Raw genomic sequence first — 23,455 nt, 5'->3', positions numbered from 1 at the left:
CGTCATTGAAAAGTACAGTGCTTTTCCTTCAAAAATAAGGACATTTCAATGTGACCCCAAACTTTTGAACGGTAGTGTATATATATATATATATATATATATATATATATATATATATATATATATATATATATATATATATATATATATATATATTATATATTTTTTCACCTTGTTTAGGAAATTAAAACCTTATATTAATATCCTGGCTCTAACGAGCACCATCTACTACAGTAATTATATATATGATATTAACCCACAGTGTCAGCATCTCTCAGGGGAATGCAATTTCTGGTTGAAAGTAACGGTTTTGGGCCTTTTACCTGGTCGTGGTGCGGCGTTCCGCAGGACGAGCACGACGATTCCACACTGGACTGGCATGTGAGCGGGGGCAAGGATTTGGTCTTCAAACAAAACTCGGGGTACTCGGCGAAAAACTTGTCATAGCCACCTGATAACAAGACGTTAAACAAGGTTATCACACAAGCGGTTTCATGGAGCGTAACACACAATTTATGTCGACACACTACACACATAGTTAAAAAAATATATATTTTGAATACTTCTGACTGACTTTTTAATAATTCTCTATACATCCGAAAGAGACCTCAGTACCCGAGGGATCAATCAGATTAACCATTAAACGTCACACACACACATTTAGTACACAAGTCCATGCTTAAAGGCCACAGTCTTAAATATAGTACACTATACTGTAGAATGCCATCCATCCATTTTCTACCACTTGTCCCTCTCGGGGTCGCGGTGGTGCTGGAGCCTACCCAGTTGCATTCGGGTGGAAGTACAACCTAGACAAGTCGCCACCTCATCGCAGGGCCAACACAGATAGACAGACAACATTCACACCCACATCTACACACTAAGGACCATTTAGTGTTGCCAATCAATGGGGATACCCAGGTGCATGTCTTTGGAGGCGGGAGGAAGCCAGGAGGCTTATAAATCAAAGACTGATCTTACATGTTTGTCGTGGACCTGAAACACACACAGACACATATGTGTGTCTGTGTGTTAGTGCTTCCTGCATGCAAGTCTCTCTGGCTTTGTGTAGCATCAACGCAACGGCATTACCTCATGCACTCAGCTCACGCTATGGCATTCACCCACTGTCTGTGCGTGAATGATGCCAGTGTGTGTTTACGTGGATTATAATCATATATATTTTTAAAAAAAGACAAACCCCAGTATGCAAAAATACAAATGAGTAGCTTCACAAGCAATATTAAACATCTGGGGTGTTAAATATGACAGAAATTTGTTTTTTTAAACATGTACATTATCCATCCCTCCATCCATTTTCTAACGCTTGTCCATAGAATATTAGTTTACCTAAATTGTGTTCAAAAAATGAAATGATGGGTTTTATTAATACATTCGGCAAAATCATACATATTGAATATGTTAACATTACATTTCATTGAACATTTCATATATCTGATTTTGAAATATTTGCTAATCAGTTCCAGAAGTATTTACAAAAATGATCAGGTATCTGAACATAAATTAAGTGAAATAGAATAGAATACAAAAATGATACATCAATATGAGATCAAAACAAGAGATGGCATTGTTAGAGGTGTAATAATTTAACAACATTAAAAAAAACTATGACGACTGAGCTGTTGCGTAAATAAGGACTGAATGAATATGTTTTAATTAAATATTAGGAGAAAGGACATTTTTTGTTATGTGTATATGCAGCCCTCCTAAAAGAAGTATACAATAAGTGTAACAACAATCATGCATTATTTCGTAGAAAGGTTCCTCACCTTTAAGAAAGTAGATGTTAGTGGAGGTTGAGTCCCTGCACAGCGCGTGGAGCACTAGGCTCACCGTGCTGTCCTCCTTCACCGTGTCCGTGTCCGGCGTCCTCTCGTCGTACAGCACGACGGCCGAGTACATCCCGCAGCGGAAGTGGGCCCGGACTTCATCATCGCCGGCTAGGAGCTGATCCAGGCTGAGCACTGATCCCTTGGCCCTGCGGCGGACGATCGTGTTGCAGCGGGCGTTGACGGCCCCTCGGATGTGTCCCGCGCTGAAGGCGAGGAATGAGCGGCAGTCGAGCACCAAGCACCGGGCGCCGTCCTCCTTCAGGAGCCGCTTGAGCACCGTGCAGTCCATCTCGCACAGATCTTCCATAGCGCGTCGCTGGTGTCGGTCTTCTTCTGCGGACTTGAGGCTCGCTGTGGCTTCACGCCTCTTGTGTATGCTGGCGGATCCCGCGTGGATTCCCGCCTCCCGCCCCCAACGCTGCTGCACCGCTGCTCTATGCGCGCATCTCGCCTCCCGTGGAGCTCATTGTTACCGCGACCTCCTCGTTTCTCTCACTCCGTGTTTCTCTCCACGATTGTTTCTCCTCTTTTCCTTTTTTTATGAATGAGGAGCCTGGCGTCATGGCGGAGGTGACGTCATTCAGCGTCTCCAATCACAGGCCGAGCAATCTCGCGGTCCTTCCTCTCCTGCTGTCCATTCATAAAAACGCAGCACATCAATGGAAGCACCGTGGATGGAGAATGATTAAAAAGAAACCCTAAACGCCTCTTTTTCACCACAACAGATCGATCTACGTTCCCATCCTCAACTATGGTCATGAGCTTTGGGGTTATGACCGAAAGGACAAGATCACGGGTACAAGCGGACGAAATGAGCTCCCTCCGCCGGGTGGCGGGTCTCTCCCTTAGAGATAGGGTGAGAAGCTCTGCCATCCGAGAAGAGCTCAAAGTAAAGCCGCTGCTCCTCCACATCGAGAGGAGCCAGATGAGGTGGTTCGGGCTGCCACCCGAACGCCTACCTAGGGAGGTGTTTAGGGCACGTCCGACCGGTAGGAGGCCACGGGGAAGACCCAGGACACGTTGGGAAGACTATGTCTACCCAACGCCTCGGGATCCCCCGGAAGAGCTGGACGAAGTGGCTGGGGAGAGGGAAGTCTGGGCTTCCCGGCTTAGACTGCCTCGGATAAGCGGAAGAAGAAGGATGGATGGATGGCCTCTTTTTTAAGAAAACCATTTCACCCCCCAAAATTAATTGTTTTCAATTTATTGGTTAATTGGGTTTAATTGGTTCCGGACATGACTGCGATGATTTCATTTCTGCGAAGTAAATATACTACATATATTTTCGTAGCTCGAGCATAAAAAACCTGTTTACGACCTTTTAACGTTACGAGAGCCTTCTAGACATGAAATAACACCCTTTAATAGAGATGGCACTCTTTTGGCTCCTCACGATTTAATCCGATTCTTAGTTGACGATTGGATTCGAATCGATTCTCGATTCAACACTATTCTCGATTCAAACTGATTATCGCAATACATCATTTGATATAGACTTACACTTACACACCATAAGGGGAAAAAACAAAAAAGACATAAGAGACATTAAAGAGCACAGAACTGATTGCTACCTCAGCGGTAATATTTCTACATACAGAAAAAACATAAATAAGAAAAACAAAAAAGTAAGTAAAAAAAAAACACAATTCTACATATTGTGCATATACAATTGCAGCATGCATAGACAGAAGACAATACAAAACAAAATAAAAACACCTCCACAATGCTCCACACGACCGTCCACTGGGCGGCCACAAACAGGAACCGACCCAGCAAGAGAGCTGTCACGCCAAATTTCTTCCCTCTACAAAAACCTTCCCTCCCCCATTTACTTCCGGAGCTGCGTCCAATAAAATCACAAAGTTGCCGGGGGTCCTTAACCTGCACGCCACTGTCCTGTTTTGCGCCTGTACAAAAAAAAAACAATAATCGATTTCTTCAGATTCCAGCAGCTGTCAAAGACGAAGTATCCTTCCAGCGACGGGCAGTCACAGCCGAAGTGCTATCGATCGCTGTCAATGACGTAAGAGGAAACATGACCGCGGAAGTAAATGGGGGAGGGAAGGTTTTTGTAGAGGGAAGAACTTTGGCATGACAGAGCCGACTCCGTCCTAGTTGCCCACCGGTCCCAACGTCTGGTAACATAGTAATTATATATAGTAATTTTAATAAAATACTTATTAAACAGGTTACAAAACCTCATTTTGGTTGCTGATATATACAGGCATAGAGAGCCATAAACATGTTTTTAAAAATGTATTCTTAAAAAAATAAAATAAAATAAACTTATTTCAAAATCTTAGATTTTTGAAAATTATGATTTGGAATCTGAATAAATGAAAATCGCGATTACTGAATTGAATACATTTTTTGAGCACCTTTACTTTAAGTCACCTTTACACTCTTTTAATCCAACATAGTAATGCTCCCCGAGGCGAAGCCAATCAATACTGAAAAGCGCACTCTGATTGGTTTGGTCTCATCTAGTGGCCAATACTACTGTAATATTTATATTTTTAGTTCATTTAGTCATGTTTATGCTTGAAAATGCTTGATTAAGGATGTAAATTGGAAATAGATGCTTTAAAAAATAAATAGATAAATACGACCCCGAATGGGACAAGCAGTAGAAAATGCATGGATGGAAATACATGTAAAAATCTGCGTTGTGGTGAAGCCGCAATATTTGCGCCCCAATGTAGCGAGGGACGACTGTATATCAGCCTCAAAAATGTGTCTATTTTAGAAACTGGTTTCTTAAGATTTGTGCTACACACTAATATACTTTCCCTCATTTTCATTAACCAGGTATACGTGCACAGACATTTTGGGGGGACAGGTACTCAAGCCAGAAAAAGGGCAACCATCCCGAAAAATATGGATAAAATTATGATCAAATATGAGTTGTGTTTCCATTTTTTAAATGAAACGTCCAACTAGAAGTGTCTTAATGTTTTGAGCGGTGTTAATGTTTATTTTGCACCAAATAACATCAAGGTTATTACCTGGCGGCCTGATGCTGCGTGTCAATGGAGACATTGAAGGCTCAGCGCTACAGGAGGTGGAAGGAGGTGAATTTGGGGAGGAATTTTCAGAAGAACTCAAATATATGCCCTGTAAAATATCAAAACATATTGCAGGGAATTGATTTTAATAAGTCCTTTTCATTCTTAAATGAACAAAGGAAAAAAATGGCTCCAGCAGAAAGGGCAGGACTTAAAGGCCTACTGAAACCCACTACTACCGACCACGCAGTCTGATAGTTTATATATCAATGATGAAATCTTAACATTATAACACATGCCAATACGGCCGGGTTAACTTATAAAGTGACATTTTAAATTTGCCGCTAAACTTCCGGTTCGAAACGCCTCTGAGGATGACGTATGCGCGTGACGTAGACCGGGGAACACGGGTATGCCTTCCACATTGAAGCCAATACGAAAAAGCTCTGTTTTCATTTCATAATTCCACAGTATTCTGGACATCTGTGTTCGTGAATCTGTTGCAATCATGTTCATTGCATTATGGAGAAGGAAGCTGAGCAAGCAAAGAAGAAAGTTGTCGGTGCGAAATGGACGTATTTTTCGAACGTAGTCAGCAACAACAGTACACAGCCGGCGCTTCTTTGTTTACATTCCCGAAAGATGCAGTCAAGATGGAAGAACTCGGATAACAGAGACTCTAACCAGGAGGACTTTTGACTTCGATACACAGACGCCTGTAGAGAACTGGGACAACACAGACTCTTACCAGGATTACTTTGATTTGGATGACAAAGACGCAGACGTGCTACTGTGAGTATGCAGCTTTGGCTTCTAAACATTTGATCGCTTGACCGTATGTGCGCAACTTTTTTTTGCGTATGTACGTAACTTTTTTAAAATATATAAGCTTTATGAACCTTGGGTTAGGTGAACGGTCTTTTGGGCTGAGTGATTGTGTGTGTTGATCAGGTGTTTGAATTGTATTGGCGTGTTCTATGGAGCTAGGAGCTAGCATAGGAGCTAGGAGCTAGCATAACAAACACGCAGGTGTTTTTATGCAGGATTAATTTGCGGCATATTAAATATAAGCCTGGTTGTGTTGTGGCTAATAGAGTAAATATATGTCTTGTGTTTATTTACTGTTTTAGTCATTCCCAGCTGAATACCAGGTACCGTGAGTATGCAGCCTTGGCTGCTAAACATTTGATAGCTTGACCGTACGTGCGCGTCACGTACGTAACTTTTTAAAAATATATAAGCTTTATGAACCTTGGGTTAGGTGAACGGTCTTTTGGGCTGAGTGATTGTCTTGTGTTTATTTACTGTTGTAGTCATTCCCAGCTGAATATCAGGTCACCCCCGGCTCTCACAGCATCTTCCCTATCTGAATAGCTTCAACTCCCCACTAGTCCTTCACTTGCACTTTACTCATCCACAAATCTTTCATCTCGCTCAAATTAATGGGGAAATTGTCGCTTTCTGGGTCCGAATCTCTCTCACTTCATGCGGCCATCATTGTAAACAATAGGGAACTTTGCTTATATGTTCAACTGACTACGTCACGCTACTTCCGGTAGGGGCAAGCCTTTTTTTATCAGATACCAAAAGTTGCAATCTTTATCGTCGTTGTTCTATACGAAATCCTTTCAGCAAAAATATGGCAATATCGCGAAATGATCAAGTATGACACATAGAATAGATCTGCTATCCCCGTTTAAATAAAAAAAATTCATTTCAGTAGGCCTTTAAGCATGTTTATCTGTGCAAGTGCCTGATATTCACAAACACAGAAGTACCTGTTCGGACTGAGTGAATTTTAAAGCATTTCTTTTTCTGTACATTACGCTTGGTAATAATATTATATTTTTTAGCTACTCTGAAGTTTATGACTCATTTATCGCAATTGAAGTTAGAGTCATAACTCATCGTCTTTAGTTTGTTACCTTGCCCACCCTTTTTGAAAAACCTTTTTTTTAGCTGTGTCACGGTGACATCTCTACAGTTCACGTGTGTGTATCAGGAAGAAAAGCTCTCGCTTGGTTTGGCACCACCTTTTCAGATTTTTTTAAAGGGAAGTTCAACATTTATTCTTATATATATATATATATATATATATATATATATATATATATATATATATATATATATATATATATATATATATATATATATATATATATATATATATATATGTATATATATATATATATATATATATATATATATATATATATATATATATATATATATATATATATATATATACATACATATATATATATATATATATATATATATATATATATATATATAAAGATTTAGAAGAAAGACACCGCAGCGCATCTGTTTCTAGCCGATACTACATAAATAATAACGTAAAATAACGCAGTAACGCATCATGTAGTAACGGTAACTGAGTTACTGAATATAAAAAAATAACGCGTTATATTACTAGTTACCGCCGAAACTAACCGCGTTACAGTAACGCGTTACTTTGTAACGCGTTAGTCCCAACACTGTATATATATATATAAGGATATATATATCCATCCATCCATCCATCCATTTTCTACCGCTTATATATATATAAATAAATGAATACATCTCCGGTAGTGTCAATCCACCCATGCAGTATTAGTATTAGTATTAGTATTATTTCGAACATGTTTACAAAGATCAAAATCAAAATTGCTTACAGTTCAGAATGACAATGGACATTATTTTATAATTAGTAATTGGAGCTCATTAGATTATGCAAGTGTAGTTAATAGTGTGACGAGTGTGTTTACACTACAATTCTCTGATATATACTTATAAAATTTAAAGCATTTATTTAAAAAAATTATGACTTAACTCTTCAGACATCAAAATCAAAATTGCTTACAGTTCAGAATGACAATGGACATTATTATATAATTAGTAATTGGAGCTCATTAGATTATGCAAGTGTAGTTAATAGTGTGACAAGTGTGTTTACACTACAATTCTCTGATATATACTTATAAAATGTAAAGCATTTATTTAAAAAAAAATAATGTCTTAACTCTGAAGTTGACAAATTAGTCTATTGTGGGAAGCCAAAGCAAACAGTTTGAATTGCGCTAATGTAACGTGGGCCAGCCAGTAGTCAGCACACTCGCCTCTCCTACGAAAGACCAGGGTTAGCGTCCCCACAGGGCCGAACTCGCTGGGGGGTGAGCGTAACAGGGGCCACTGTGTGGCTGCCCCAGGTGTACGTAAGTAAACCTCACTACCTGACAACATCAAGAGTAGTTACGACTGTTGGGCTGCCAGCTTGGGCTTTTAGTCCGGTGGTGAGCACATTTGTCTCTTACACAGACGACCAGAGTTTGCGTCGCCGTGTATTGGGTTAAACGCCACAGGGCCGAACTAGCTGGATTGCACTAAATCTCCGACTCAATATAAAATGAGGCAGTTAACACAACTTTTTTACCATGATTTTTTATATTAATTCAGACATTAGGTCTACTATAGTTCACCTATACTTTATTTCCTTGTGGTTGTGTGCAGTATTGAGGGTGGTAGTGCTGACGTACATTATGTGTACGCACGTTTGCACCTGCCTGTGTGTGTGTGTGTGTGTGTGTGTGCCTGTGTGTGTAATCCTACAAGCGGAAAAGCAATTTGCATCTTCTATCAGCCAGTCTAGGTGAGCGTGCTCAGGCATGTGCATGTTGATCTCATTTCCATGGTGATCAGACCAAAGAGTGCAGCAGATGAGCGAGAGAAAAAGCTTACAAAACTTGGTTTGCATGCACATCACACACACACACACTTTCGCTCGTTGTTATTTGTTTAAGTACTCATTTGACCCTATAAAAGCCTTCTCAGAAGCTTGAACCAGACATAACAATATTACCATCCATGATAAAGTCATACAGGTCAATAGGGGTTTCCTCCATGTGCAGAGATATATAGATATATCATGTCTGGGATTTAAGGTAATGGCAATTTTTAGTCGATTCAACTTTGCCATCAGTTCATTTGAAGCTCTCAATTGATTTTTTCAGCTTTCTAAAAAATTTAAGGAGGCTAAATAACCTTGTAACTTTCTCATCTGTCATACACGTTTAGAAAGAACAGTAACCGTTACAGAAAACAGAGACGGAAAAACTGTAAACCCCCCCCCCAAAAAAAGTCTTGATTTTAATGAAGAAAGTGAGTCGATTTTTGCAATGCATAAAATTGATTCGGTTAAAGGTTTTCATACGATCTTTGTATGGCTGCAAAACAACTCACCGGGGGGCCAAATAAAGTTGTACAGTAACCAACAGTAGTCCATTTACAGTCAGTGACTACGTTTCCATGCACCATGTCTGATTTCTCAAATAATTTGGCCTAAAAGAATCATTGTACAACTGTAGTCTAATTGTGTTTAGCCTTTGAAAAGTCGGATTAACACACCTAGATTATGCGATTAAAAACCAGATCTTGAGAGTGGGTGTGTGCTGCTGGAGGGGACCCTTCGTGTCGCATATGCGCCAGTCCCAATGCGCGGGGTATAACCCAGAAGCGGATGGCAAAGAAGAAAGAATACACAAACTTCTTCATGCTACATTTGTGCACTCCTAACTGATTCGCAATTACTCTGTACACAACCGGCAAGCTTGTACACAACATTATCAACCCTCATTTGAAGCAGTATCGGGGCACGGACGAACATTTTCCTTCGGACTTCAAACTTCTTCCATCAATCCACAGAGCTTTTTGAATGAACATCAAGACATCCAAAAGTTTTCTTTCTGTTCTATGTCCGACAATTCCTTCAAAATAACTCGCTCACCAGTCTTTGCTTCAGACCCGCATCCAATCCAGCAATTCCGACTCCTTCTTGGAAGTGGTGTCATGTTCTTAGCACAATCTAAGATCATTTTTGTTGATGCTGTCTGCTATTTAACATCAGCATAGACGTAATATTTCTAATCTATGGAAATATTACAACGGACATTAGGTACAACTAGAACTGGGCTGTGAACTTGTAAAGAGCCGTAAAAATCCCTTGACCTGCGGTCACAGGTTTGTCCTTCCTTTGGTTGTCCTTAAAAGCCAAAGAAGAAGCACAACTTATACCTTGTAACATATTTACGTGGTACAGGACAACTAGCTAAAACACTGAAGTTTTTGTTTTTCATACTTTAGATTTTATAATTTGGTCGAGTTCCGAAATGCACGACCACTGTTTATTGTTTTGTATTATCAAGCAGAGTAGTAGAAACTAATTTGCAGTGCCTGTTAGAAACTGAGTGTAAGACCCTCACATGTCCTCGCTGGAGCTCAATGTGGTGTTCTTTTGAAAGATTTAACATTTTTATGATGCTAATGGAGGCTGCTGTTCAATTCTGATGCTGTGTGACTGAGCTGAGCTGCTTTGAAATGCGCTCCAGCATTGACCCTTGGCGGTGCTGACGTCAGGGAAGACATAAGTCACTTTAAAAGCGCTGAGAAAATGCGAGTGTTTGTCACTATGATTGCTCATAAAAGGCCTAAAATCCTGTTTGTGCGTCCCAATTGGATTTTGATCGACCTTGTCCAGTACATTAACTGGATGTGTTGATTATGCTTATGGAAAAGACTGGGTGAGGAAGAGGCGGGCGGGGAGATGACATAGTAAGCCGTGATAACGTGTGCTGGATTACAATCCAGCATTATCACACACACGAATGCACCATGCCGCATTAAGCAACCCCAAACAATGGCGGGATGGTGCAGCTGCCGTAGCAACAAGGGAGCGGTGAAGGGGGCGTAGACAGCTGGTAACTAGATGAGGGACGATTGGACGAGGGGGAGACTCTGTTCTGATGTCACGCTTCCCTCTGCTCTCCATCCATTCATCCCCTCACGTCCTTTGCTCGCATGCATGCCGTCATCCATCAATATGGCAGCTAAGGAGGGCGGGAGGGATTTCATATAGGCACACGTCAGTGTTAGTTAATCTCTTTTACTCTTTCTCCTTTCTGCCTGGCTATGCACTACTTCAGCTAGTTATATTGTCAGAGCACTGCAGCAGCAACGATGCCACACATTTAGGAAAAAAACCTTTTGTTGAAGGCAGCTTGGAAGGGTACGGCAAATTCTTGCTTGTAATATTTATCTTGTGCATGCTTTTGTAAACACATTGAACAGCCCCTCTAATGGTTACAACATTGACACATTCATAGTTCTGGACCTAAAATGATTAAAAATTCCCCCCAAAATAGACACAGTAGTCATTTTAGGTTTGAGTTTCAGCACATTTTGGAACGCTTGCTTTTACCTCCAAAATGTTGGGGGGCCTGCATCAGACTGCTGACGTCACCAAAGATGACTGGAGGTAATTTTGTATTTGGAATATGTGTTTTTCATCCCAAATTATGTTATTTTCGCATGGAATTTGAAGAAAGTACCAAAATACCCTCGAGGTTAGAAAAGCTGAATCAGAACCTGTGGAAAAATATTCTGTAATTATGGACCTGACTAAGCTCCACATAGCATGTGCTAAATAGTGTGTGTAAAATTGTGTGTACTATTAGTGTGCATGTTGCAGGTCATAGTAGATATACACCCCCTGCGTTTCCACCAAAAACTACCTGGGTGAATAAAGTTAAACAGGTACTATTTTAGTTCCTGGTACCTGGTGGTACTTTGAAAAGTTCTTGCAGGAACTACAGCTGTCGAATGCGGATTGATTGACCACAGTTGGGGTGTTCCTAAAAAACAAACATTTCAAGGGCCATTACATTACATTTAATTATTTTGTGTATTTCTATTACAACAAGATACTTGACAACCAAGAGAAAGAAGAACGAATAAAAAACGTTCGAGTTGCAGGAACTTTAGTGGGGCATCGCTGTGCTGAATAACGCTGATAAGTGGAACTATCTTGCAGTGTTTTTAGTAAGCCGAAGTCTTTAAACTGTATGCAGTTTAATGTGGTTTATGATTTTTTAAAAGCTTCCTTTTGATACACAAGGCTACGAGAAGTGGACTGACTCTTTTAAACCTATTTACTTAAATTCTTCTACTGAGGTAGCATCTCTAACTGTTACCGGGAGGGCATTCCAGAGTACTGGAGCCCGAATAGAAAACGCTCTATAGCCCGCAGACTTTTTTTGGGCTCTGGGAATCACTAATAAGTTCTTTGAACGCAGATTTCTTGCCGGGACATATGGTAGGATGGAGCTAGACCGTGTAGTATTTTATACGTAAGTAGTAAAACCTTAAAGTCACATCTTAAGTGCACAGGAAGCCAGTGCAGGTGAGCCGGTATAAGCGTAATATGATCAAACTTTCTTGTTCTTGTCAAAAGTCTAGCAGCCGCATTTTGTACCAATTGTAATCTTTTAATGCTAGACATAGGGAGACCCGAAAATAATATGTTACAGTAATCGAGACGAGACGTAACGAACGCATGAATAATGATCTCAGCGTCACTAGTGGACAAAATGGAACGAATTGTAGCGATATTACGGAGATGAAAGAAGGCCGTTTTAGTAACACTCTTGATGTGTGACTCAAATGAGAGAGTTGGGTCAAAGATAATATCCAGATTCTTTATCGAGTCGTCTTGTGTAATTGTTTGGTTGTCAAATGTTAAGGTGTCGGTGTCTAGCAGGACCAATAATCAGCATTTCCGTTTTCTTAGCATTGAGTTGCAAAAAGTTAGCGGACATCCATTGTTTAATTTCATTAAGACACGCCTGCAGCGTGTTGGTCAGCTTTAGGGGCATGTAGAGTTGGGTACATAACAGTGAAAGCTAACACCGTATTTGCGTATGATGTCACCTAGCGGCAGCATGTAGATGCTGAAGAGTGCAGAGCCAAGAACCGAACCCTGGGGAACTCCACACGTTACCTTAACATAGTCTGAGGTCACATTGTTATGGGAGACACACTGCATCCCGTCAGTAAGATAAGAGTTAAACCAAGACAAGGCTAAGTCTGACATACCAATACGTGTTTTGATACACTCTAATAACATATTATGATCGACAGTATCGAAAGCAGCGCTAAGATCAAGATTTAAATACCTGAGGCGTTCCTAAAGGCACCCCTTTAAGTCCTCTTTCTTTTCAAAATGGGATTTAACTAAGGTGTTGTTGTATTTTGTTTACTTCAGAGGCAGTCAGTAGTAATTTGTTCATACTTCTTTAGTTATGCGAGTAGGTCCTTCAAGGTTACATTTTAGGTCCTCTCTTTTTTATTGTTTTGGCTATTCAACTGGTGGCCTGCAAGTTCTGTTGAAAAAACTTGTGAGGGACTGATATTTTTTGCAGCAGATTCTTAAAAACAAAGGACAGTGGTTCTCCGTAATATACAAAATAAAAATAATAGTGAAGGGAGCAGTCCTAGCTTTTTGGAAATGTTGCCTCCAAAAAACTTTAATATCTCTGATTTACACGTTTACCTGTAGTTGTTTTTTGTGTGTCTTACTACCACATTTAGGCCCATTGAAGGCAAGGAAGGAAAGTGTGAATGATGACTGCCTGAAACTGGAAATACAACTTTTTCGACATAGGAAACTTTGACCTAGGGCTGGGCGATACGACCTTTTATTAATATCTCGATATTTTTAGGCCATTTCACAATACACGATATATATCTCGTTATTTTGCCTTAGCCTGAATTAACACTTGATGCATATAATCACACCAGTATGATAATTCTATGTGTCTACATTAAAACATTCTTGTTCATACTGCATTAATATATGCTAATTTTAAACTTTCATGCAGAGAGGGAAATCACAACTAAGTCACTTTACCGAAACTGTATTTATTAAACAGTTATTAAGCAATGGCACAAACATTCATGTAATTTCCAAAACAGAAAGTGCAAGATTGTCGGAGACATTTTAAAACAAGCTATTAGTGCACTTTTGTGCATGATGTCACTAAGATGACTGATCAAAGCAACACTAAATTAAAGTGCACTTTTTGTACAGAACGCCACTACAATAGTTTAAAGCAAATAAAGTGCACTTTTGTGCATGATGTCACACAATATATTTCAATAACTGTAAAATAAAAATTAGCTGCATAATAAGAAATCAAATAGTGTATGTCCTTCGCTATGTGGTAGGTTACTGCGAACGTTATCTCCTTCTGTTGTTGACTATTTTTTTCATACGGTGTTGATCTGGAAATGGAAGACGCCAGGATCAATTGTTGGAGATGTTGACATGTGGAGTTTCAAGCACTCTTCATTCTCTAGCGGGTGACTTTTCAAGTCATGCTACAAATTAGTAGTGCTGCTACTTTTTGTAGCAACGCTTTTGCAGCATACTTGACATATTACGGTTGTCTGTTCGACATCTTACCGCTTGAAGCCTAATCATCGCCAGACGATGGACCCCGTGCTGCTTTTCTTGGGAATTAATTATTCTTCCTCCATTTGTTACCAGATTCGCACCTTCTTTCTCTCATATTACCACTTGCACCGCTCCGCTTGCACCACAGTTAACGTTACCCATTCCGCTACCTCTCTGCTCCGCGAGGGCGTATGACGTTGCACGCATGACAGTATGTGACATATGTAAGAAGGTGTGCTTGTTTTATGTCTCTGTGAGAAGGAGAGACAAGAAAGAGTGAGAAACGCCTGTAGTGTAATGCCTGCAGCTAAAAGCAACTGCATGAGAACGTATACTCGAATACTCACGATATAATCTTTGCAAAGCTTGCAAAATATTTTTTCCAGTAAAACTCACAAAGATACATTTCTCCAGGCATCATTAGCCATTTTGCATGTGTGGTTTAGGAGTTATGTTTAAATAACTGTCAGATTGAGTGTGACAGTATACTGTCATAGTGAGAAAACCCCATATGTTGTATTTGCAAACCTTACAAAAACAATTGATTCTAGTTAAACTCACAGAGACAAACCCGCGATATATCGAGTATATTCGATATATCGCCCAGCCCTACTTTGACCCAAATATGAGGTTGACATGCTCTTTTATATAAATGTACTTTTTTATGTACATTTACAGGAAATTAGAACAACTAAATTGAAATGTTGTTTGAGTCATTTAAATGTTTTTATGTGGTTGTTTTTTGCAAACCACTGCAATTTTATGAAGCAAATGAATATAATTTCCAATTGGTGTTATATATGTGCAATTGTGCAAATACTAAACGTTTTGATTTGGAAACAATGTGTATACTTGCTGGATTCTATTATGAAATTGGTCATTGATTATACAGAGGATGAAACATGGCTGCTTGTGTTTGTAACTGGAAAGAGAGAGGTCACTTTGACTTAACCTGGATGTTCACTCATAGCGCTTGGCAGAAAATAATTTTTTGAAAACAGTAACCGTTACAGAAAACACAGATTTGGCACCAGTATCATTTAAAATCAGGGCTGACAGTTAACGACATGTACAACATATTGTTATGGTTTGCAGGGGAGACGTGACGGCAACTTACACCAGAGGAGGGCAGTAATGTTCAATAATTTATTATATATATATAGTCCAAATATATATAATAATAAAACAATATTCAATATACGAACTAAGGAAATGGAGTGTGACAAAAATCCAAGAGTGTGTATAGTGTAAGACTATGTGTAGTATTTAACTGGAACGTTTTACCGTAAGTGTTGGCGGTGCGTGTTGAGAGAAGCGGGGCTGTCAGACAAGGGTGGTCCAGGGGCGGAAGCGTGGTCGAGAGGCAGGAGCGAGTCGTCGTAGTCGCGAGGAGTCGAGAACCAGGAAGCACGAGGAAGACAGGGATGATCCAGGATGTGTGCCGCGGTCGTGGGCGTGTCCCAAGGTGTGACACGCAGAGCGCAATGGTGATGGCCGTGACAGTATCCCCCTCCTTATGGACAGCTCCCAGATGTCCTCTAGCTGGAACCACGAGAACACAGATGTCAAAAGTCAAGGGAGGGTGGAGGGGTGAACTGGAGGTGGGTCGCCGGCCCAAGCGTCCCCGAATCCAGCGGGGACGAGTCTGGTGGCGGCAGCGAGTAGAACGCAGCAGCCTATGAGGTGGACGACCAAGGAACGTCGGGAGGGTGGACGCGAGTGGCGCCAGAACCACAGCAGCCTAAGGGAAACATATCCATGTCTTGGGCGTTGCTGCTGTTGGCGCAGAAAGTGTCCCTGCCTTGGCCACAGAGGGCGCCGTGTGCGGGCGCCTGTTGGCTGCCTGTGCGGCCAGCCAGCCGGAGGTCGCAGTAGCGACGATGCAGGAGACAAGGGGGCTTGCGGCGCTGTGGAAAGGCCCGCCAAAGACGAGTAGGATGAAGAACTTGGAGCCAGAGTTGAGGAGGACGATGTTGTCGGAGCCAGAGTCAAGGAGGACGATGCTGTCGGAGCCAGAGTCAAGGAGGATGGCGTGGAAGCAGCAGACGTCATCGGAACCGGAGACGAGAAGGGCAGCTGAGGAGCTGGCCGAGGTGCTGAAGCCAGTGCTGCTGGCCGAGGCGCAGAGATCGGCGGAGCAGCCTGGGAGCTGGTGGGGACGCGGGGGTCAGCCTGGAAGCTGGTGGAGACAAGGGGGTCAGCCTGGAAGCTGGTGGAGACGCGGGGGCTAGTCTGGGGACTGGTGCTAGCTCGGAGGCTAGCCTGGGGACTGGTGCTAGCTCGGAGGCTAGCCTGGGGACTGGTGCTAGCTCGGAGGCTAGCCTGGGTACTGACTGTCTGGCTGTGGCTGGTAAAAACAGAAGACAGGTGGTATTTCTCTGCCTGTCTGGGTGCAGCTGTGCTACCACATCAGCACAGCCACCAGTGCTAAAATGAAAAATAGACGGTGGTGCAGCTGCGCCACCACATCAGCACAGCCACCACCCCTCCGAACGCGGATACCAGACGCTTCCAGCTGACTAGGGAACAGTCACTAAGGGTGGGAGGTGGGTGGCCAGGCGGCGGGTAAATTCCTCCTTCCCCGTATTGAAGTTAAACAGTCCCTTACAAGAATGTTGAGGGCTAGAAAAATTATCCCGGGTGGAATGAAAATAAAAGGCCATAGTGAGAGGGGCAAAAAGAAAAAGAAAAAGAAGAAAAGAAAAAATGTCACTGGGGGCGGGGCTAAGTAACTGTGCCGTCAGGTCCCTAATCAATTGGCCGGAATATACTGTTATGGTTTGCAGGGGAGAGGTGACGGCAACTGACACCAGAGGGCAGTAATGTTCAATAATTTATTATATATATAGTCCAAATATATATAATAATAAAACAATACTAAATATACGAACTAAGGAAATGGAGTGTGACAAAAATCCAAGAATGTGTATGGTGTAAGACTAAGTGTAGTATTTAACTGGAACGTTTTACCAGCTCTGTACCGAGGATGTCGTTGTGGCTTGTACAGCCCTTTGAGACACTTGTGATTTAGGGCTATATAAATAAACATTGATTGATTGATTGAGACATTGAGTGAGGAAAGATCCATATTTTCACTGTAATGACTTGTCATCTGCTCAGTATGCTGGTGTAAGAACAGCTATAAAGCACATTAGCGATGGCGATTTGGCCTGATGTAAGAGGTGAAAAGCAGCAAACAAGCTTGAACTTGAAATACTCAAAGTCCGAGATAACGCAGTTGTTGGGGTCCATAAACTACAGATCGTGTTATTCCCGAGATTGCGTTTCATAGAAATCCCTTATTTTTTACCTTTTCTTTTTGAAAGAATACAATAAAATTAACCCCAAACCAGACGTGACATCACAGAATGGGGAGGGCACTATCCGCAGTAGGTTTGGACATCACTGGGCTGATATTTAGTTATTTTTATTTAGTAACTTACAGTTTCTTCCGACAAAGAAAAAAAAATCCATAATGTTCACTTGTTCATGCTGCTGTTGGTTCGGCTGTGCTCCTTTGTCGTCAAAGCTGAGTGCTATCTTTCTATTTTGTATGCTTCAAAATATCGTATAGCTTTCTTTAGCCCCTCTCCAACACATTTTGTAGTCTTATCAAATTTACACAGCACTTGCTCTCTTTGTCCAAAGCACACCTTCTTGCACCCTGCTCGAGAGACGTGTCCGCCAGTTAGAACAGAGTAACTTTAGATGCCGTGGACACACTTGTTAGCGTTAGCCGTATTGAGCTAACTAGCCCAGTTTGTAGTAGCCCTAAATGAGAACATTTAGGGCTACTACAAACTGGGCTAGTTAGCTCAGTTTGCTTCGGTGAGCTGGCTAAGAGACATAAAATATTTAGCTCGTTAGCGAATCCTGTTCACTACACCGCGATGTAAACCGGCGCAAATTTGGAGTCTATGGCACGATTGCGTTTTATAGACTATTGCATCATTTTGGGCCGCGTTACATCAAACTTTCAGTGTAATGTAAATAACACATTGCACTGCAGCTTTATGACGACGACTGGACATGCTCCTTTTTTCGGGTCTGTTGTTTGTCTCTCGTAGAGACAGTGTGGGTTAATAAGTAATACACCCAACAACAGCTTAGCCATGTAGCTACTTCACAAACATACATGCAAGGTCATTGCACTCAAACCACCCTTCTTGGCTGATCTAAGGTGACTACACACACATTCTCACACACACTCAAACACATTCGCACACACACTCGCACACACACACACACACACACACACACACACACACACACACACACACACACACACACACACAACACAACACACACACACACTCAAACACACACACACTCATACACACACACACACACACACACACACACACACACACACACACACACACACACACACACACACACACACACACACACACACAGACCTTATTGCCAGTTGACGCTCTCAGGTTAGTGTGAACTCAAAAGACACAGCTCTTATGAGTTTCCTGCTTCCTGTAAAATCAGTTTAAAATCCATAATGTCATCTGTTAGACAGAAAAGTTTATTTACTACCCTGTGACTGACTGGTTAGTCGGCCAAAGTCAGCTGAGATCATCTCTACAGCTTAACCACACAGGAAACCAAAAAATCGGTGCCTCTTTTTGGTGTTTCATAAATGCAGTTTCAGCCACCTGCAACAAGAGCTTGAAAATGATTTAAGTGAAAGTAACATCTTGTGAGTAACAATAACAAGACAATCAGACAGAAGCACAAAACGTCTGAAGCACTTTTTGAACTTAATTGCCGACCCTAACACACACACTTTGCCATGGCGCTTGGCAGAAAAGCAGTTTTTTGAAAACAGTAACCGTTACAGAAACACAGATTTTGCACCAGTATCATTTAAAATCCGGGCTGACAAGTTAACGATTTAACTCTATTAATCACGTATCGCATTAAGTATGTATCAACGCATATTAATCACACCATTTATTTTGAGTACACATTCTTTTTTACCTTAACCGCGAATAGTTATTGAAAGGCTGAGGGTTGTATAAGGTCAGTGATCAGGTCAATGCATGCGTCATTGCAAAGATAAATTGAGTTGAGTTTTTTCTTGCCCTGATGTGGGTTCTGAGCTGAGAATGTTGTTGTGGCTTGTGCAGCCCTTTGAGACACTTGTGATTTAGGGCTATATAAGTAAACATTGATTGATTGATTGATTAATAAGTGAGGACATTTCGACTGGTGTACTTGCTAGCAAATTTCATTTCAAAAGACATCCAGTTTGTGCTATAGATGAAACTGTTGCCACGTTTTGAGCAAATAAATGACTTACGTTCAAGTAAAACATTTACAAAAATTTCCTCCATGACATTCTGGCAATACTATTGCCTTTGTGTCAAAATAGTAGGGTATTTTTTAAAGTACTGCAAATTACGCAAGCAAGTGGCAAATGTGATTAATTGAAATGCAAAAGTGTGATAAATCAGATTTTTTTAAATGTAATTGTTGACAGCACGAGTTAAAATGTAAACAATACCAACAATACCAATCTCAGTTAAAGGCCTACTGAAACCCACTACTACCGACCACGCAGTCTGATAGTTTATATATCAATGATGAAATCTTAACATTGCAACACATGCCAATACGGCCGGGTTAACTTATAAAGTGCAATTTTAAATTTCCCGCCACACTTCCGCTTGAAAACGTCTCGGTATGATGACGTATGCGCGTGACGTAGCCAGTTTAACAGAGGTAGGGCTTCCCCATTGAAGCCAATACGAAATAGCTCTGTTTTCATCTCATTATTCCACAGTATTCTGGACATCTGTGTTGGTGAATCTGTTGCAATTTGTTCATTGCATTATGGAGAAAGAAGCTGAGCAAGCAAGGAAGAAAGTTGTCGGTGCGTAGCGGATATTTTGCGAGGGAAGTCAGCAACACTATTTGTTTACATTCCCGAAAGATGCAGTCAAGATCGAAGAACTCGGACAACAGAGACTAACCAGGAGGACTTTGATTTGGATACACAGACGCGATACCGTGAGTACGTAGCTGCGCTTCCAAACATTTGATCGCTTGCTATAACTAGCTCGAGCTAGTAGCTACGAGCTAGGAGCTAGCATAACAAACACCTAGGTGTTTGTTATGCGGGATTCATTTGTGGCATATTAAATATAAGCCTGGTTGTGTTGTGGCTAATAGAGTATATATATGTCTTGTGTTTATTTACTGTTGTAGTCATTCCCAGCTGAATATCAGGTCCCACCCGCGCGCTTCCAAACATTTCATCGCTTGCCCGTGCGTGCGTGTCACGTACGTAACTTTGGTTAAATATATAAGCTTTATGAACCTTGGGTTAGGTGAACAGTCCTTTGGGCCGAGTGAGTGTGTGTGTTGTGCAGGTGTTTGAATTGTATTGGCGGGTTACATATATGGGATCCCGTCCATATAACCCGTTCGAGCTATAACTAGCTCGAGCTAGTAGCTAGGAGCTAGGAGCTAGCATAACAAACACCTAGGTGTTTTTATGCGGGATTAATTTGTGGCATATTAAATATAAGCCTGGTTGTGTTGTAGCTAATAGAGTATATATATGTCTTGTGTTTATTTACTGTTGTAGTCATTCCCAGCTGAATATCGGGTCACCCCCGGCTCTCACAGCATCTTCCCTATCTGAATCGCTTCGACTCCCCACTAGTCCTTCACTTGCATTTTCCTCATCCACAAATCTTTCATCCTCGCTCAAATTAATTGGGAAATAGTCGCTTTCTCGGTCCGAATCTCTCTCACTTCTGGCGGCCATCATTGTAAACAATAGGGAACTTTGCGAATATGTTCAATTGACTACGTCACGCTACTTCCGGTAGGGGCAAGCCTTTTTTTTATCAGATACCAAAAGTTGCGATCTTTATCGTCGTTGTTTCATACTAAATCCTTTCAGCAAAAATATGGCAATATCGCGAAATGATCAAGTATGACACATAGAATAGATCTGCTATCCCCGTTTAAATAAAAAAAATTCATTTCAGTAGGCCTTTAAAGATGGCATTCAACTAGTAAATTAGAAACCACTAAACTAACAAGCTGAGTATTTTTCTTCATTGTACAGTATTTTTACAATAAGATGTGTTTTTTACTCCACTTGTGGATCCACTGCAAAAATATATATTTTTAGAGGCATTTTGTTTATCTGATTTTTATTTTATGCACACTAATTAAAGACATATGTTAAGAATTAAAAAGTATTACATTATTCATGCAGTCCTTTTTTAGGCATTGTTTTTGTATTAGGGCTGACATGGCAATAGTCTAATTCAGGGGTCACCAACGCGGTGCCCGCGGGCACCAGGTCGCCCGTAAGGACCAGATGAGTCGCCCGCGGGCCTGTTCTGAAAAAAAAAAAAAAAATAAATAAATAAATATATAAATATATATATATATATATATATATATATATATATATATATATATATATATATATATATATATATATATATATATATATATATATATATATATATATATATATACATATATATTAAAAAAAAATAAAAATTAAATCTACATAGAAAAAAACACAAGATACACTTTCAATCAGTGCATCAACCCAAACAACCTCCCCCATGCACACTCATCCACACCCACTCACACAAAAGGGGTTATTTCTTTCTGCTACCAATATTCTGGTTCCCACAACATAGACAACACATCTGCAAGGGATACAGTCCCTGAAGCACACATGATTGTATAGGCTGCTGGTCCACTAACATTTTCATTAATTACTATTTTTTATGTAATTATTTTTATATTGTTTTACTTTCTTTTTTATCCAAGAAAATGTTTTTTATTTATTTATCTTATTTTATTTTATTTTTTAAAAAAGGGCCTTACTGTTGAAGTTAAGGTTGTCAATGAAATTAGATTTGTTTAAAGGGTTTTTTAAACCAGGCCCAGTCCAGATAATGTCCAAGTCGGACTCAGCAACACACACCTTCATTCATGTACACAGAAAAAAATTAGGGAACACAACAGATTGCATATAATTTATAAACAAAATTACATTTTCAAAATAAGCATTTATGTACAATCCATATTATGTCCAGGTCACTCAAATTAGGGAACACAACAACAGATAACATATAATCTATAAACATAATTATACTTTCAAAATAAGCCTTTGAGGACTTCCCATCTTTTTTTAAATGTTTTTTGGCATCATTATCGTTTTCAACCATGTAACTTTCTAAAGTTAGAAAATACTGAATAAATGTTTTAAAGAAAGTAATACTAAGTGAATATCTGTTTTTGGCCTTAAAAATAAACATTTTACCGAGTACTATAATTAAATTGACTAAATCATGATTGTCAATGAACTCTCCTAAAATAACAGAAACCACATCAAGCTTCATAAACAAACCAATCCTTAAACACATTTCTTCAACTTCCACCCAAAACAAAGACACAATATGACAATACCAAAACAAATGCAGGGTGGATTCAGGCTCCTGACAACAAAATGGGCAATCATCTGACTCTGTCATATTCCATAATTTTAACATTTTCCCTGTGGGTAAGAAGTTATAAATAATTTTAATTTGAAAATAACGATTTTGCACATCGATAGTGGTTTTATAGATTAGTTTGAATATGGCATCCCATGGCAACGGGCAGTCAAAAAAGTCCTCCCATTTTCCATTTGTGTTGTATGGGGCAGCCTTCAAAAATTTCTTTATTAAATAAAAATTATATATTTTTCTATTTATTTTAGTTCCTTTTTGCCAACTAGAATTTCTTATTAGAGGTTTACAAACTAATAATTTAGTAGTTCCATAATTAATTATTTGTTTCCATCTTTTCCCAATTACTCCAGTTAGTTGATAAAATGAAAAGCTTGAGCAAGCATCACCATACATAGCTCTAAATTCATCATACTTCATAATTTTACCATTCTCATTGATAATATCATTGACAAAAATGATTCCTCTTTGAAACCTATTTTTCCAAAAGAAAGGCTTTCCATCTATTACAATATTAGAGTTCATCCATATTAACTGCTGCAAAATATTGTATCTTTTTTCTGGCACATAAAATTGAAAACACCACCATGAGTGGATTGTTTCCTCGCCATGTTTCCCAGCAGACTCTCTGGGAGGGGATCACTTGTAAAAAAAGGAAACAATTTATTTTGATACAGTACATGTTTTTTGTCCAACAGGACACTTGTGTACCACTCAGTGTTTAAATCCATCTTTGGAACAATTGATGCTTTTAAAGACAGACTCATAGCTTCAAGGTTGAGAAGTTTCAGGCCATACTCTCTTTGT

At 40.2% G+C, this 23,455-nt stretch overlaps 1 protein-coding gene across 1 annotated transcript in view; it reads right to left on the bottom strand.

Annotated features, from left to right (window-relative positions):
* The window catches only part of dusp4 (dual specificity phosphatase 4), a 31,179-nt gene extending 12,365 nt beyond the window's left edge, over positions 1 to 18,814 (bottom strand). The window contains exons 1-3 of the mRNA XM_062031103.1: positions 18,696 to 18,814; positions 1,791 to 2,483; positions 324 to 451 (exon numbers count right to left, since the gene is read on the bottom strand). Of these exons, the coding sequence (XP_061887087.1) occupies positions 324 to 451; positions 1,791 to 2,160 (498 nt within the window). The 5' untranslated portion in view covers positions 2,161 to 2,483; positions 18,696 to 18,814. The remainder of the gene's footprint in view (positions 1 to 323; positions 452 to 1,790; positions 2,484 to 18,695) is intronic.
* Positions 18,815 to 23,455: the final 4,641 nt, after the last annotated feature.

The sequence above is a fragment of the Entelurus aequoreus genome, linkage group LG21 (assembly GCF_033978785.1).
Source record: "Entelurus aequoreus isolate RoL-2023_Sb linkage group LG21, RoL_Eaeq_v1.1, whole genome shotgun sequence".
In the NCBI taxonomy this organism is placed as follows: Eukaryota; Metazoa; Chordata; class Actinopteri; order Syngnathiformes; family Syngnathidae; genus Entelurus; species Entelurus aequoreus.
This window is presented reverse-complemented; position numbering and strand designations above follow the sequence as displayed.